The sequence below is a fragment of the Passer montanus genome, unplaced genomic scaffold, assembly GCF_014805655.1.
Source record: "Passer montanus isolate IOZ18808 unplaced genomic scaffold, ASM1480565v1 scaffold10, whole genome shotgun sequence".
In the NCBI taxonomy this organism is placed as follows: Eukaryota; Metazoa; Chordata; class Aves; order Passeriformes; family Passeridae; genus Passer; species Passer montanus.
In genome coordinates, this window is record NW_024356505.1 from 15,658,622 (window position 1) to 15,677,309 (window position 18,688).

An 18,688-nucleotide genomic window follows, 5' to 3' on the forward strand; every position below is an offset into this window, starting at 1 on the left:
CAAAATAGATACCTATGTAGTAGTTGTTTTCTGCAAACACTTGATCATCATTTATAGGAAGATATGTAATTAAGGACATATAACTTACCCAAATTGACTATAAATTAATAATGAAATAAATTTAGAAATTGTTTGCTAGTGGTGGGGTCTTTTCAAGGGCAAGTGTTGGAAACTGTTAGTGAAAGTTGAAAACCTGAATATTGAGCAATAAAGGTGAAATTCTTATGGCCTTTTGGTCAAAAATCATTGGTGGTTATTGTCACTACTCACTCTCAGGGTGGATATCAGGACTTAAAAATCTTCTGTAACTACCAATAAAACACTAGAAATCTGATTTATTTTTGAAAATTTTTGTCTGGAGGTTTACATAACTGAATGTTCATTTCTGTCTAAGAAATGAAGGTATATCAGTTTTTTAACTAATCCCAGAAAAAAATCGGTGCTTCTTACACATTTTACCTTTGATTCTGACCCAGCCTGGTTACTAGCAGATCTTTGTACCATAGATATCCCCACCAGTCTCTTTTCATGTTCTGTGATCAGTCTTTCTTTTTCCTTGGACATGTATCAAAAGTAAAAACATCAAAATTATCAATGTTCATATTCTACACAGAGGAGTTTGATCCTGTGTTTGCTTGTCATGCTTCAGCTCTTGATGTAGAGAGAAGGAAATAGAAACTTTGGTGGGATAATACAAATGTGGGGATTAAGAACAAAACACTCCTTTAAGTAAAGCAGAAGCAACTTTTGAGGGTGGGGAATAGCATTATTAGGAATAACTTTTTTTTAAAAATACATCTTGAGCTGTTAATAAACTTGGCTTGAGGGTGGGGAATAGCATTATTAGGAATGACTTTTTTAAAAAAGTCATTATTAGGAATAACTTTTTTAAAAAATACATCTTGAGCTGTTATTAAACTTGGCAAAAAATCTTAGTCTTCAAAGATTTGTGGAACAGCCATTTATAACACTGAATGTCTTTCCAAGCAGTACCTTCTTACATCAGTTACCAACAAGTATTTTTGTCTAACAGGAGATATTAAAGATGCTGCCTGGAGTTTTTGAAAAGTGATAAAATCAGTTCTAAGAAAAGGCATGACCTGCATCCCTCAAAGCAGTGTTTAACTGCCTACATTACTTGACATCTAAAGAACAAAGGTTTCCAAAAGAGAGACTGATAAGGTACAAATACCTGCATGTAGGCTACATCTTCTGAAAGTGTGCCAGAATTTGTCTGGCAGAAGGCAGAAGACAGACAATATAGATTACTGTATTTTTCATCAAGTGGTTAGTACCATCTGTATGTATTTTATGTGTGCCTTTTGAGAGGCAAGTAGTCTAACCGAGTTCCCCCTAGGCTTTGTTCTCTGCCTCTACACCTACCACTTGGCATAAGATGTAGCCAGTAGAAGAAAACTAAGGTTCTTGGGACCTTTTTCTTTCCTTAGTTGCAACAGCTGCAAAACAGATGTAGGCTGACGTGAGTTCTGCCAAGAATCTCTTCCAAGTCTCCCACCCATTTTCCACCAAAGAGAAGCTAGTCAGGTGATATGAGCAGAGTCCTGAAGGTCAGAAAGTGATGGGAGTTCCCAATCTTAGCTTTATAGAGGCTGTTAAAAAAAACAACAACCAATTAGTACACTTAGATTCTTTCTCCTTGGAAATTAAAACAACCCAAAATTTTAAAACTGAAATTCCAAGCAGTATGACATCAATAGGACATAAAAGGCAACCTGTACATGAACCACAGCAACACTGCAGAAAGCAGCTCAGATGACAGCATGAGACTCAGGATCCCCTAACTAGTATCCATTTAAGTCTCTTTTTAGATATATTTTCAATGTCTCAAATGTATTAAGCAAAATATCGTTGTCTTGCTGGCCATATTTTTGTTGAAATAGATTTCCTGGGATTCCAGTTGCATTTACCTCAGTATTGAGAGGGAGTCAGCTCTCTATACCTGTCCCAGGTTTCTGCATACCCCTCCAACTTCTGCTTTCAGCAGTGTTTGAATACACCACATGGTTTTTAGTGTATTTCAACTATTACAAATCAAATCAATGATAATTTCAAAAACAAATAAAACCCTGCAACTTTCCCACTGTGTCAGTCTGCTGGTGGAATCTTACTGCTGACAAAACTATGGCTGTCAGGCATTTAAATCCAGCATTGAATTAAGGGTAGTATCCAGCAATGGAAGAAATGTCTAAATAACCAGTAGTCCATGAATACTTATATTTGCACAGGATCTGTGTGGGCTAACATTGATAGCAGTTCTGAATCCTCTCTGTTGGCAAAGATGGTGGACATAGGCTACTCATGCAGTTCCCTTTCCTTATCCCAGTATTCCTCCCCTTCTCTTTTCAGTATCCCAAGAACCATTGGCTCTGAATGTTATGAAAAACCATTTTCTGCTGCACAGCAAAGTTGTTTTCCTCATGGAACCATCTGCTTGCAAAATTTGCTCATGTTACAAGTCTCAGTCACTTACAGAGATCAGTATCTTCCTGGGAGACATTTGGAAGGGTGCTCCTTAAGTTTTCCCCTTCAAATATTCATGATAGAAGTAGCTGCCAAGGTTTTATAGCCTTGACCCTTCTTTCTGTTGTGTATCCAGTCTGCATTTCTAGTATTTTATTTTTGATATGGTATCAGTGTCACATGTAGGTACATTACTTTTATTTAAGGACACAACCTCTAGTCTGGAAAGCAGTGAGCTTTCCAGATCCATCTTCCATGGATCTTTCCTACAGCAAGTACTGACATGGGAAGACTTCTTGTCTCATGGCCTCACACAGGCAGAGGATGACCAGGACAGTTATAAGAGGACTTCAGAAATTACTTGCATAAAATTAATTTTTGTGTCATGCAGCACATAATGACTATGCACACACATCTGCTTTCAAACCTGTATGAAACATATTTGGCAGTATAAGAATGGTAAGTCAAAATAGCAAGAATAATGATTTAGTTATGCCTTTTCAGTGATTCAAAGGAATGGGGATATAGGGCTTTAAGTATTTAAATTCAGGTGATCTACTAGTATTTGGTCCTTATAATGGGATGGCAGACAGAGGAATTTAAATGAAAAAAATCAATATGTATGTTCCTGAAACAGAAAATCGTGGAGAGAAGTTACAGTGACTCTAGTTTGCCTACTGGTATAAAGGAAGAAATGTGAATTTCTAGGAATGAAATATCAAGTTTTCTATGTTGAGTTTGGAAATAGACCTTGGCCCCACACTATTGTCAATGGGCCTGCCATCTAACGTCCTACCCTAGGAAAGACCTACTCCACTTGTGGCTGAACAACTCCCAGACACACTCAACAACTTTGGTGGATACCCTCAGTCATACAGCCAGCACTACACTTCACATTTGAAGCAAAGTTCTGTGTGTTATGTCAGCAAAAGTGGAGGTTTGGTGATATGCAGCCATTAGCTTTGAAATATTTTAAATTATTGACTGTAGTACTGAGTCAAGAATAAACAGTTCTCATTTAAAAAAAACCAAAAAAACCCCCAAAAAACCCCAAAGTTCCCTTCCAAGTAACAGAGTGACTGACAAAAAGTGAAAACATTCTTATACCTTTATAAAATGTAGATTTGAATCCAGACTCACTGGCCAGTTGGACAGGCTCAGGCATGCCGATGATTCATCTGACACAGAGTCCCAGGGAGTGATTTTTTTGTGAGCCAGTTCATTTGGATGTTGATGCACGTTTCTATTTAAATCAGCAGCTGAAGTGTGAATTAATCTGTGACATTTTTAAGATGGTTTGTGAGGCCAGAATTTGACTAATGATACTTGTACTGATCTCCTGCTAATTTTGGATTTATAGGTGCTGTACCATACCCAAACTTACAAATGTCTGGTCTTTTTTTTTTTTTTTCTTGTTCTTCTTACTTCCTTCTTTTTTTCCCACTCTCTTTTTTTTTCCGTTATGGTTTGACCATTCATTTATTTAAGCTGACTTCATTGACAGCAATAGAATGACTGTGAATGAGTTACTGAATTCAGTAGTTTGGGTCAGGACTAAACATACCTGTTTCTGAGAGCAAAAGGAATTATGAGGGTGATAATGAAATTTTCAGCAAAGCTCCTCTGATTGTAGTCAATGTATTCCTTAGGTAATGGTGGTAGCAAATTTTCTATACTGATACCAGCTGTGCCAAAAAGCTCCTACCTGCACCATAGCATGAGTAGAAGATCCCATGGGACAATGGGACATGGGATAGGACCAGCTTCCTTTTGACATGTGTTCAGTTTCTTATGCTTTGTCTGTTAGCTTTCCCTGAAAGTGTAATTGCACTAAACCTCAAAGTGTCTGCTGTAAAACAGCTTTGGCTTAAGGTATTAGTGAAATGATAGGGGAGAGAGATTCTTGAAGTATTACTCATTACACAGTAATCAAATGATACATATCCTGTACTGGTTGGATGCACTGAGAGTTGCCAACAGTGGGAAGGAATTGAAGCTTTGCAGAAATTCTTCAGAGAATTGTTACAAAACAAAACACTGCAAGGTTTTAAGCTAAAGTTTGATGTGTGTCAATGGAAGCAGCAGCTCAAGTCTGCCAGAATTACTTCTGCTTTCCTGATTTACAGCAAAGGATCCATAGGAATGAAAGCAAGAGTGTGTTTCAGAGACAATAAAGTTTGAAAAACTTCAGCTTGTTGTTGTCTTTGGGCTTGCTTTCTATTTAGCTGTACACTTGTCATTACATTCATTTTTGCCTTTTTTTTATTTATTTTCAGATTCCCAAGAAGGAAACTACAAGACAGAGGTCAACAGTAAACCCAGGAAGGAAAGGACAGCTTTCACCAAGGAGCAAATCAGAGAGCTAGAAGCAGAATTTGCTCATCATAACTATTTGACCAGGCTGAGGCGATATGAGATAGCAGTAAATCTTGACCTCACTGAAAGACAGGTACTGATGAAAAATAATGGACTTTAAATGTCTGCCTAATATGTACCAGTGATTAGTAGCTTCTCACAGTAAAGCTCCTGTTTATAATGCTGATATCTATGTTGATACATCAGACTGAATGTTTTTAGCAAAATTATATACATTTATTATCTCTCTGCTATGAAAGTAATTTATAATTTTATATATACCACTTACAGATTAATTTCATCTGTTAGGCAGATATGGAAGATAAAAGCATGAGTAATAGATCTGTTTGATGGGTGCATGTCTTTTCTAATCTGTCCACACTGATGTCATTGAAGATGGGGTAGGTCCCAAACACTGTATGCACAAGTAGTTGCTTTGCCTGCATGCAACAAATACGAGCAACTTGGTTCAGTCTATTAAGCATATGCAGTGGCCACTAATGCAGAGTATCTGAACATTCTGTCTCCAGATGGCAGCAAAAATGGGAACGCCAGCAAAACTGGGATACAGGCATTTTAAACCCCTTTATCTTACCCTGCTCTGTGAAAACAGAGGAGATGATGGAATTTCTTATCACTGTTATTGGTTTCCTGCTCACCAAACCCTGGTCCAGGAAACACTTCTGCATGTGCTTAAGTTTCATCATGCATGTTGTCACATTGATTTCTAATGGAAATATCCATGTTACACATGTATTAAAGTGTTTTAGGATCTCATCTCTATACACTAAATAGGTAGCGAAGTCACACTTCAAATAATAATTACATCAATGTACATATTTTGAAACTGTGTTAGTAAAGAAGTTTAGAATACTGGTCTCAAGTACATAAAATCTGATGAAATATTTCCTACAGTTTTAATATTAAAATGGAAAGATTTTTACCCACTGGTAGACAGTCATTCTTTTTTCAGGAGTCAATATGAGATTGAGGGATTGCTTTAGATGCAATGAGCAAGATGATGATATAGTCAAAAGTAGGTATCAAAATAGCATAATGATTTGTGAAATCTACATATAAGAAGATTTGCAATTTTCTTTAGTTTCATTGACACCTGCCATAGGTACATATATCAAATCCAGCAAAAATCCAGCCTTTTCTAAAAAAGTGAACACATTTTTCTTACAAAAGGAAATGCAACTGATTTTTGCTTTGAAAGCTTCTAGAGAATGGCTGTGCCTTTGAGCTTTTCAAGAAAACTAGTAATTTTTTATTTGATTTAACCGTAGTGCCAGGTTTCACTGGGGTAATTTTCAATTACTTAAGTATGGTAGTTATGTTTTTGAAACACATTATTTTGTATCAAACAATGGATAAAATTTTGCCTTTTTTCATTTCCACTGTCTGTGCTACTTAGACTCACATCTCATTTTGACAGCTAAGGGGAGAAGGAATGAATTCTTCTCTTGATGACAAAGGTAGAGTTGGCTTGAAACTGAAGAATGATAAATAAATTTTAAAAAAATATCTGATGGCCAATTCAACAGGAATCAGTCAGCTGGATATATCTCTATATTTAATAATGGTTAATCTGGCCTAGAATTTAAGTGCTGTCCCTAATAAATTCTATATTATTTTCTTCAAAGATCATGTTGAGTAGTACAACTAAATGAAGAGACAGTTTACTATCCTGAAGGGCATAGTTAATCTAAAAGCATTTAGCATACTGAAAAGGCACAGATAAATATTGAATACTTTTTCTGGAGGAGAAAACACCATCCAGCTACACAAGTACAGAGAATATATTTAAATCATGGCAGTACTTTCTGTTCTCCAGCTGTAACAAAGCATCAGTTTTAAGCATTCTGCAGATTATTGTGATAAATTTTATAACATTTTCATTAGTCTATTTAATTGTGTAATCTAATCCTTCTCTGCATCTCCAGATCACCACAGAGTGACAACTGAGCTCCTAGAGATTCCTTCCTTCCTTCCTTCCTTCCTTCCTTCCTTCCTTCCTTCCTTCCTTCCTTCCTTCCTTCCTTGTTTAACACCACCTTAGAAAAGGAAAGCATTAAGATGTTTAGTTTGATAGAATCCAGTTCTGTATTTTCCACAGTAAAATGGTCTGAAAAAAAGGAGAAGAAACAACAAAAAAAAGCATAAAAACTGTATTGTTAATCAACAAGTGAACACTGAGGGGAAAGTCAGGACATATTTTTCAGTTTCTGAATCATACTAAGCCAAGTAATGTTATAAAGTATAAAGGTCTCTTTAGAACCAAATATATTGCTTTGATAGAAAAATAGTGTAAATAGCATGGATCTGGGTATGGGTTTCCATTGTATATGGCAGACTTCAGAAGCTGAATGCCATAACCCAAAAGACTTGGCTCTTCTCGCATACTTGTTTTATATCAGTATTCCTCCAGTGACAAAATGTACTTCAGGATGAGCGTGATGTGACATTAATACTTCTTATCTCTCCAGTTAAGAGAGGGAACTCTCCTCAGGACCTGTCTTTCCATCATTACCAAAATGAATCATTACCCTTGAGCAAGATAATAGCACTTATTTTCATTCTTACTAGCGTTATTACTTTTTTTTAGACTATCTGTCTCTACAGAGGAGATCAGATTTGATACTTATAGGTATCAAATTAAACAGATGCAAAAAAATTATCTAAAATATACTGATGGAATTATCTACTATGCCCCACCCCACCCCTTTCCCATGAGGTAGCATTTTTTGAAAATTGCTGTTTGCAGAACCATTTTTCTTTAGTATTTTCCCCCAAAGCTGCATTGCAGAAAATACAATAGCTGATAGTTCCTTTGTTTGAAAGAAGTAGTAGTTCCTTTGTTTGAAATAAGTGAATACAAAAGTGATAGCCTTGATCTCATCACATGCTGTAGATCTCTTGCTGTTGGGAGATTTCTTGGTCTCTCATTAAACACTGAATTTGCATACAGAGAATTGAAACTTCTTTGAGATAGTACAATGGCAAAATAGTAGCATTGGCTATTGGGTGAAATAATGTATCTGCTTGGAAAATAGTTTTGAGAGCAGATCTAACCCCTGATGGAATTATTGTTATAGCATTATATTTTCACTAGGATTTTTTTTAAAAAAACAAGTGCATTATTCAAATAAGAACAACAAAATTATCTGGGGAAAGTATTGTTGGGTCATCTTAAAGCTACAACTTTCAGTTATTCCCCAAGATGTGAGAAAAATCATGTAGTCTATTATCTAAAAAAATCTCTATCTTCCTCTTGACTATAGTGATAATTTCTACCATACGCCACAGATTAAAAGAGGCACTGACCAACTAACACTTCATAATTACCTGTCTGGCATTTAAACAAGCTGTAGAAAAAACCATATGTCTAACCATATTTAAAAAGCTATATAAGAGTATTAAAGTTTTTTGCAGTCATCAACGTAAGGCTTCATTTGACTTTTGAAATAACTTACAAGATCAATTCAAACATAAATTGCTCACAAAAAAAAAAAAGGAAAAAAAAAACCAAAGAAAAATAACCCCTAGCAACATATGGCTCAAGAGAAGGAAGTAATCCTATCACTCCCTAAAAAGGAAACCTGAGTTACAAGACAGGAGGATGACATTAAATAAGTGCCTCAATTGCCTAGATATTAAGAGTGCTCTTTGAGAGCATTTTAAGCACATCTGGTGGTAGGATGGCTCTATTATGGTATTGTAAGAACTCCAGAAATATAGGTACATATAATGCTTGCTCCCTCTCCTATAGAGTGCACTCTCAATCCCAGATCAGGCAGCAGTTAATAATTTTCATCTGGCAGGCCTCTATTATATTTTGAAGAGCTAGTTAGACTATCTGAGTTCCCTAGATATTTGTAACCTTGACAGACGCATTCTTGGCTTTTTTGTACCTCCAGATAAACTTGGAGAAGGTTCCATGCAGACTTTTAATATCTCACCGTGGGATGAGGGGAGGAAGCAGCTGCAGCAGGGTATCAGAGGAGTGGCAAAATGGACATTTTTATGGAGTTGATCCTGCCAAATATAGAAAGAGTAGGAGATCTTTCCATCTCACAAGATCTTTTTGCATGGAGCTAATCAAAAGAGTAACGTTGCAGTTCTTCAGGCTGGCTAAGGTTACCGGAATAAACAGACCAAATATGTAATGCTTCAGTTTGCCAACACAAACGGAAAATCCCACCTAGTCAGATTAAATTCTGCTGATGGCAACGAGAGGCTTATTTCTTCTTAATTTTAATTTCCAGTATCTGCCTGGAACCTTCCAATCATTTATAAAAGGCCTAAACCCATTGATTTTGCATAGGCAAAGGACAAAATTTTGTCCAAGTGAAGAATGCTTTTGTATCAAGTGTTTGACTTCCATGCATGTGGTACCAACATGGAATGAGTCACAAAGAAAGAAGCTTTGTGATGCCTTTTTCCTGCCAGAAATGGAAACAAGAAGCCCTATTATTTAAATTATACTTTGGTATAGTACCATAACCAACGCTGTAGCACTGCACTGTTAAGACCATGAAAATACTACATGAACTCTACCATTAGAAAATTTTTCTCTAGACCTGGTTACCTGAAAATTTCATCACAAGTGACTTGACTAAAATACTTTTCAGCATTACAAAGGTCAAGGGACACAAATCACTGCACTTTTTAAACTTCACTGGTAAGGTAAGAGTAGCTTCACTTGGCCAGCCAGGCAAGAAAACAGGGAGTTCAATATTCCTCCATCAAGTGTTTGTTCTGCACAGCCTCTGGAAGTATAAATGTCTCTTCATGCATTACATGGCATAACTAGTTTTCTACCTTAGGAAGCTAGTTTACTGATGGTAGGTGGTGAATAATTTCAAACAAAAATCAAACAAAATTCAACTGCATTGATAGGACAGGCTTAGACTATATCTGTCTGTCATGCTGTCACATCTTTGAAAGGCAGCTGCTCATTCCACACTTCCATGTGTTAAGCACACTCTATCCACACTATAATAATGAATCTGTGTGGCTTGAAATCCTTTAGATTTTTTGTTTATTTAAAGTAACACTCTTAATAAAATAAAACTTTGATAATTGTCTTGAGCAATATAAATACCAGCAGTAAGAGTTACTGTGCTACCTCTGTTCTTTCTCAGGAAAGAATGCATCTACAAAACTTAGTTATAATTAATGCATGATTTTGATTTGTACAATAATTCATGGAGGTAAATGTCTAAACAAAGAGGAGGAAAGTTTAGCTAAAGGTCACCTTCCTCGCAAATTAGTTTTTCACCACTTGTTTATTTTGTAGATTTGGAATCACATGATCATAGAATCATGGAATTGTTTGGGTTAGAGTACCTTAAAGATCATTTATTTCCAAATGCCCATGGACAGGGAACATTTCACTGGACAAAGGTGCTTAGATCATCATCCATTCCAGTCTTAAACACTTGCAGGGATGGAGAGTTCACAACCTCTCAGGGCAACCTCAGCTTCACAGTAGAGAACTTCTTCCTAATATCTAACCTAAACCTACTGTCTTTCATCTTAAAACAATTCCCCCTTGTCCTATCACTATATGCCTTTATCAAATTCCCTCTCCACCCTTGTAACCCCCCTTTAGGTACTATACATATGTAAAGAAATTGATGAAAGTAGGCTCTAAAAATAATAGAGTAGAGGGAGGTAAACTGAGTGCTCACAAAGACTTTTGAAACTGGAATAAAGTACTGCTATCACTGCTGTCCTCTGAAATATAATGTCTATTCCATCCCTGTTTAAATGTGGGAGGTAGAAAGGAGAATCTATCACCTAAGCAGTACCAAAATCTCAACTGACTTTTATGTAACAATAAACCAGAACCCACTCCTACACCTTCCTGGGTGCCAAAAGCTCCAGCTGTCCTTTGTGCACCTGCCAAAACCTCCCCTTTTACTCAACAGCTGCTGCAAAGTACTTGTACACATTCAGTGCAAAGTTCTGTAATGTAACACTGAGCAGATCATTTTAAATAAGTGAGCAGGTGACTTAAGTAATTTTAATCACAAGGTCCTGGTACCTTGTGATTTCCAAAGATAAGTCAATTTTCTTCAAGTGATGGATTTTGGAAATATTTTATAATAACTAAGAAGACATTTAATACTAAGATTTATTTTAATTAGTTTTAATCTCTAAAATATATTTGAGATCTTTATGAGAATTTCTTTGGAACAGAAAATGCAATTCCTTCAAGTTATGTTCTACGAGCATTTACATTTATTTGTAGGTTGTACACTTCTATTTACTTCTATAAGTTTCTGAATAAACTATCATGAAAATATTATCTGTATGCATGCTAAAAAGGCAAGCTTCAGCTGTATAATACTAGGGATTTCTGTAAATTTCAGGACTTTGACTTTCCTTAGAGCTTGGCAGCATAAATGTACTATCTAAAAATAACACGAGTGTTTTCAAGGCCAAAGAAAATTTAGAAATGAACTTAATTTTTTTTCTAATTTTGAAAACTCAGGGTTATTTTTATTATTCATATGTTTGTCTGTATCAGAAGAAAGTAACTTGAAAGATTTAAAAATAATAAAAGCAAAAGTAAATGGACAGTGGCTGATCGAGACAGAATGCTTTAAAGGTTTGATGCTTTTGTCTTCATGACATATCATTTAGGTATATTAAAACATGAACTTTAGGATACTGACTGCAAAGACTCTTGCTTAGAAATATGGATCTCTTAAAGCAAAAGAATAGTTACAACTGGCACAGCACTCTTGTTTCTAATTTTTAAGGCTCTCTAGATATCAGGCCTCAAATTTTAATCTTGTTTGGGACTCATGCCACTAAAACCTGGAATAGAAAACTGGATTTTAGGAAAGATTTTTTCATTTCCAGAAATTAGCTTTTATAAAGAGAAAGTATTTTTTCCTAAAAGATGAAAGGGAGCTGATAGTAGAACTAATATAGTTTGAATTCAGTCATTACTTTTTAATTCAATTATTCTTAAAGTTAACATGACTGAAAGGCTCTGCTGAAGAAGGAGCATTAAATAAGAAGTTTAGCAAATATTTACATTTTTAATCAAAAGGATTTGTTGATGTCTACATAAGGAAGTTATATTAAAGATACACATCCAACACAGCCCATCATGTGGCCCTTAAGACTACTAAGGACTTATATATCTTAAGTATGCAATAAGTATTTTGGCAATGTAGACACAAACAATGTCAACCTCATTGTTTTGACTCCCCTCCTATGATTCCTACAAAGCAGACCTTTAAATAAATTGGTCACAGCAAAAACATTTATTGTGTAGATCAGAAGATACGCGATGAGAAATAATTTACTCGTATCTAAAGTAACAGTCCAATCATCAGATGTGGAGATGCAGATGCTAAACAACTTGTTGACTAAGGGAAAAGAAATGGGCCTTTCGTGCCAGTAAGCAGATGTGCTCAATAGACTGGCTCGTAAGCACTGATTTAGAAACAGCTGTTAATGCTACCATCATCTTTAATACAGCTCATTTCCTGCCACTTCCTTTGTTTTCTGTGCATACACATGCTTGCTCTATACAGTCAAGTTGTGCTAGTCAAAGGGTGGAGACGAGGGAGTGCATTTCAATAAACAGTAGGCAATCAGGACTTGATTCTGGGAGGTGGTGAGCACGCTCAGATCCTGCTGGAGCTAACAGCCTTGAAAAATAGCATTAACATCTTTGTAAATCTTATTAAATTTGTCACAGTAGACCTTTAAACTTCTTTAATGGATATAATTTTTTGCAAAAGTTGTGAATATCACTACTAGTTCTTTCACTGGGGGAAATTTCAAAAAATTTTAAAGTTCACTTCAGTAAGGATTTTTTTTCTCTATTTTTATTTCAATTTTTCTTTCTTTTTCTTTCAGTCATCCAGTCATTTAGTCACTCTCTGTCATTCTAGATCTATTCTACTCTATTCTATTCTATTCTATTCTATTCTATTCTATTCTACTTGTGTTTTCTATCTTCTTTCTTTGTTCTCTCTCCTTTATGTTTCTCAGGGTGTTTTGTTTTGATTCATATTTTATGCAAGACCTGAAAGATTTAAATGAGTTGTGTGTTTAAAAAGCATGTTTTTTCCATAAACCAAGATAAACTAATGCTCTGAATTACTTCACACAAAATTTGCTTCACTTCCTTCCCATTACTAAAATATCGATGGATCACATATCAGTAACAATTATACCCTCTCTAACTGACCTTCAGCTCCAAAGGAAGTTCAGAATTCTAATATCTAAATTTGATCTCTAGAGGAAATAACAAGTGAAGTACCTGTCCCATATTATTAGCACATGAGCATTAAGATCTTCATTTAAAGTTTATTGAGCTGCATGAAAAAAACTCACGTTGACATTAGTGTACTTTGGATCAGATCAAAAGCTCAGATCAGATCAAAAGACTTTAGTACTTCATAATGGACTCATAATGTCATATGTCCTCATAATGGAGGACATAATTAAATATATAGTAAAAAATATTTTGTATATGTATAATGCATTCCCTTATATAAGAACACTGCTGTACATTAACATAGCCAATGGTATCAAAATAAACTCACAATATTTTCAATTATAAACTTGACTATAAACGATTTCTAGCTTTTGAGAATAATCTTTGACATACCAAAAAAACAAATGCTTATTTTATATTCTGTAAGTAAATCAAATGCAGTTTATTTAAAGTATTGAACAAAATCCCTCCCCCCCCATCCCCGATTTTTAACATTGTTACCATTTTCTCTTTATGGGAAGGCTATATGTTCAACAGTAGTATATTTCCTCCCACAAGCTTGTCAGTGTTACTTTCTTCCTTCTACACTCAAGAGAGTGCATGCAAAGGTAGCTGGAGTAATTTCCTCCCAGCTTTCCCCAAATACCATGTTTCCCATACAATGGGACACATGCGGACATAGCATTGCATGCTGGATCCTTGGAGGAATATGCAAATGTATCTCGTACTCATTCTTGGAAAGGGAAGTCATCCTCCTTTAACTGATTTATATTAACTAATATGCAGATGCTGACTTCTACTAATTCCTGATGGAGACACTTTAAGGCATGATCTTATGAGCTGATCTGAAGGTTGATGATCTGAGTGAAGAAGTACTCCCCAGCCTGGATTCAGTTACTCATTACCTGGAAGCTGGGGTCAATCTTTTGGATTTAATGCTCAAGGAGACAGACTCCACTCTACTGTTGTCAAAGTGGCCTGAATTATAACAAGCAGAACCAAAATGTATTGTCATAAAAAATGAAAACCAGAATAATTTATTAAATTGGAGTAGAAAACAGTAAAAAATGCAGATGTGAGAATTAGCTTTGTCTGTGAAAGAACAGAAATGAGCACCTGTAACAGAAGCCAGTCATAATCATCCTGTTCACTCCTGTCCCATGCAGAACAGTGTCTGACTGGTCATAGGAGTATTAGCTTCAGTTTCTCAAGTATCCACAAATGAACTGACCACATCCAGAAGGCCTGGATGTCTCTTATTCCAGTAGTTGCATCCAGGCTGTGCACTGAAACTTCTACTTCAAATGCACCATTGTCTTTTTCTTGAAACCATGTTTTCTATACATTATTAATATGTTCTAGGCTTTGAGTCATGCGATATATTCTGTGAATGTTCAAGGACATAAAAATATCCAGAGAATTGCTTAGACCTTTTAACAATTACTCCAATCCTGTATTTTCTTCTTACCAAAGAAAATTATCTTGGCCCTTATTTCATAAGAAGTGTGATAATATCCCGTGATAATGGGTCCAATCCAAAGTGCATTATTTTTGATGTTTAGATAACAATTGCAGTTGCATCTACTGCAGTATCTGAGACAAGTAGAGCAATGCCTTTTGCAAGGGAAATTTTACTGTTCAAAACAACCCCCAAAATGAAACAAAATAACATTATCACTTCTCCCAGAAAACTGCCACTTCTGTACCCTTTTGAAGATGTTGTTTCATAGACACTTCTGATACCAGTTCTGAGTATGATAATTTCCAATATCACAGCAGCTAGTAATAAATACCTTCCCTTTTACACTTTTTTCACTTGGCAAGTGAGATTTTTTTGCTTCTGATGAGTTGACTAGCAGAAAAGATATGCTCTGCTTTAAGGCTCTCAACTAACCTGGAATAATTTTTCTCTGTTCCCAAGTGATTTGCTTTAACAGCTCACTTTGGGTTTAACAGGAATATAGAATATTAAAAAAATAAATAACCTCTCTTCCTTCCTATAAACATTTACAAAAATAGTGATGCCACCTATCAGTTCAATAGTAGTAAAATTTTAATGTAAAATTCAAAGCAACAGTAAAGGTTAAAAACTGTGAGGTTTCCTGGATGTGTAAGACAGATTCAGCAAAACAGCATTTTTGTGGCTCTATTACTCATGTTGTACAATATGTCCTGCTGTGCCTGTTGCTTGCTGATTCTTTTAAAACTCTGAAACACATTCTGCTAAACACAGCAGAGGATATACCAGCATTGCAAGCTTTCTTGCTTTTTTTCCAAGTTAAATGTTGCAGGCATTGTTTATTTTTCTGTGGAACCTTCATCTGAAGAGCTGCACACACATACAGGGAAGATTTTTCAGCAACACTAACTCTAAATGAATCAAACTGAAGAATATTCTATTCATACTGTTCTCAGTGACAGTACTTGAAGCTGATCTTAAATCAGCCTTTAATCTGGTCTAATATATTTGACAGCTGCTATGCACATCTATTTTTTTTTCTTTACTTTTCTTTTGGCTATTGAAAAATATTGTGGTTTGCAATGCAAATAATTTAGGCTCACTTTTCCCTCATATATTTCCATACAGAGATGAGGAGGAGTGGAAATGAGTTTCAGCTGCCATAAAATCTTGGGGTTTAATATGACTTAAACACAGATATATTTTTAGTCTTCCATGTTATGAATTTCCTTTTCATTCTTATCTGAAATTATTTGCCAATTTTGACTCAATTTATAAATGTCTTGCCTTCTGACTTTGGGGGTATTTATTTGTCTAAAAAATTTGATCAGGATCTCTGGTTAAATGCAGCAGAATAAAGGATCAGTTGACTAGAATAATTTGTGAAATGGACAGGGAAGTCTTAAGCTCTTATAGTAAGAAATGGTCTTTCAGATACTTCAGCAAGTTTAAAAAAAAAAAGGCACCTTTAAAGTGCTGCACCTGAAACTCATCACCAGCTTACAGAAACAAAGAAGAAAGCAATGCCAAATTTCAGGCAAGTTGTTTTGCAGAGTAAATACCCTCTGATGAAGGGTTCTCTGTTACTCAAAATGTATGTTCTTTTGCACAGAACCTTGATAGGAAACATTTTGACTTTGTTTCTCTCTCTGACAAATGACATTAATATGTTTTTCAAGGGTATGTCATCTTTGTAATGTTTTCTAAAGGGCTCGGAGATGTTCCTACAGAACTGTCTGTAGCAGATAGCCCTGCTGTCTTCTTAAGAGTAACCCCTTTTCCTCCTTTGCAGTCATTATTCCCAGTGTTCACATCCAAACTGAATTGCCTGGCCTTCAGGGAAAGCTTGCTAAGCTCTTTACCATCCAGACATAAAGGCACATTAGGAAAATACAATCCCCAAGTGCTGCGCTACAGGTAGAAAGTTCATTTTTACCTTCAGTGACCTCATCTTTATTTTCTTGTTTTGTCTTTCTTCTGTGAAGGTAAAAGTTTGGTTCCAGAACAGACGGATGAAGTGGAAGCGTGTAAAAGGGGGCCAGCAAGGGGCAGCAGCCCGGGAGAAGGAACTGGTGAATGTGAAAAAGGGCACACTGCTCCCCTCCGAGCTCTCTGGCATCGGCGCCGCCGGGCTCCAGCACACGGGGGACTCACTAGCCAACGACGACAGCCACGACAGCGACCACAGCTCTGAGCACGCACACTTATGATACACAGAGAGTGTCCCAGCTCCGTTCTCAGGAAAGATGCTTTGCTGGCAAGCCTTACACAGGCATCGTTTACGTATGCAAGTGACTCTGGCAATGATCTTTAAAGTTGTTATGGAAAATTCAGGCTTATTGTGTCTGCTTTTCTTGATTCTTAGATGGTTTACAGTAAGTGCCATGTCTTAAAGGTGCCTCAAGAGTGGAGAAGTGGAAGACAAACTTACTTTGAACATTCCAGATTTGTTTGTCGTTTTTATGACAGCGGGCAGGTATTTTTGCTTAAGCTTGCACTGAAAATTACATTGCTCTCAAAGACGTTATATTCTGAAAACCACAGTGCCACAAAATCACTATCTAGTGGATAAGAAATGTATTTTAACTCTGTATATATTTACCTTACAGCATTTTCCTGTCTTCACTAATTTTTAGCAATGCATTCATATTAGCTGATGGCAATAGTCACTCATGACAATAAATGGCTTTTTGTCTCTATATCTTTGTTTTGTTTTACCAAAGACATACAATACATGCAGATACTTTTGTTCAAGTAGAGAACAATACAATAGTGTCTGCTAGGACACATCCTTGTATGACAGACAAAACAAACCTTATGTTGCATTTACTATCAACTGCTGCTAATAGGGTATTATTAAATTTACCTAGCTCCTCAATTCTTCCTATCTTATAACTGCAAAAAGTGATTTTTACAATCATAAGGATAGACCAGTAACCTGCCAAAAATGTCATGTTCCACTCATGCTCAGTGGAAACTGTCCAAAGGATTATTCATCTCTACTTTGTCATAATTGAGTACATTGATAAATGCTGAAACTCTGCAGAAATGTTGTTGCTTCATGTTCAGTTTGAAAAAACAGCAGATAAACTGAAAGCTATTATCAAGTGCTTATGTTGGTAGGAATCAAAATATGAAGGTAACTCTATATTGTGTCCCATGTGTAAAATCAAGACATATTTTCTGTTATAAGCTTTTGTGTACATACAGGCAAATACCAAACCCCAAAATTTAATGCAAACTATTGATTGTACTTTGTAAAGAAATATGTTTAATAAATAATCATTTTTAAATAACTCTGGTCTCTCCACAGTGATTTCATAGGACTCTAAAAGTGATTTTTGCCTAAGCAGGCCTGTCTCTTTTTTGAGTCTTTTGGAACTTCATCTGGGGACAACGCAAAGCTGTTTTCAAAATTAGGCTTTTAATCTTGGACAAACCTTCTACCTTGATCCATTTGGGAAACTCTTTCCTTTAGCAGGAAAAATTTAACTAGCAGCTAATGATGTCTTCAGCCAAAACCAACAAGAGTCTGTTCCACCATTTTTCCAGATTTAGAGCAAATATAAAGGTTATTTTATAGAACTTGTTGAAGTGGATGAAAAGGAATAAATATAAGGAAGGGATGAATTAATCATACCTTTGTTCAATAAAGTTGTTCAATAGAAAAACTTCAAAGCATCTCCCCAAAAATTCAGAGATTAATTGGACTGGGTAGGAAGTGGGTGAAAAAAAGAAGGAGCAAGAAATGTGCCATCCCAGCTGCTACTGGTGAGCATTCACTGAAATCCTGCCATGTGGAGCAGTAGGGCTCCATGAAAATTAAAGGCAATCAAGAAATCTCTTTATTTTCCAAATCCTTTCCACCGTAAGCTTTATCTTTCTTGTACATTAATTGTTTTGACCACTTTAGTTTAAAATATCCACGCAATGGGTAACTAATTTCTTAAAAGATTTCACAGCATTTTATTGATTCCAGCACTTAAGAGGCTTTGCATTTTTTTTCTCAGTTCTTTTTCAAAAAAGCCTTTGTCATTCAAAAGTGCTGAGAACAGGAATGGGATAAGAGAAGTAAGTTAACTATTGTGAACACTTATATTTTGATTTATGTCTGGATGGGAAAGGTTTTCAGGTTTGCAGGG

General features: G+C 35.8%; 1 protein-coding gene across 1 annotated transcript in view; it reads left to right on the forward strand.

Moving 5' to 3' along the window:
- Positions 1 to 17,842, forward strand: part of MEOX2 (mesenchyme homeobox 2) — a 51,897-nt gene extending 34,055 nt beyond the window's left edge. The window contains exons 2-3 of the mRNA XM_039709982.1: positions 4,758 to 4,930; positions 16,532 to 17,842. Coding sequence (XP_039565916.1) covers positions 4,758 to 4,930; positions 16,532 to 16,756 — 398 coding nt within the window. The 3' untranslated portion in view covers positions 16,757 to 17,842. The remainder of the gene's footprint in view (positions 1 to 4,757; positions 4,931 to 16,531) is intronic.
- The last annotated feature ends 846 nt before the right edge of the window (positions 17,843 to 18,688 follow it).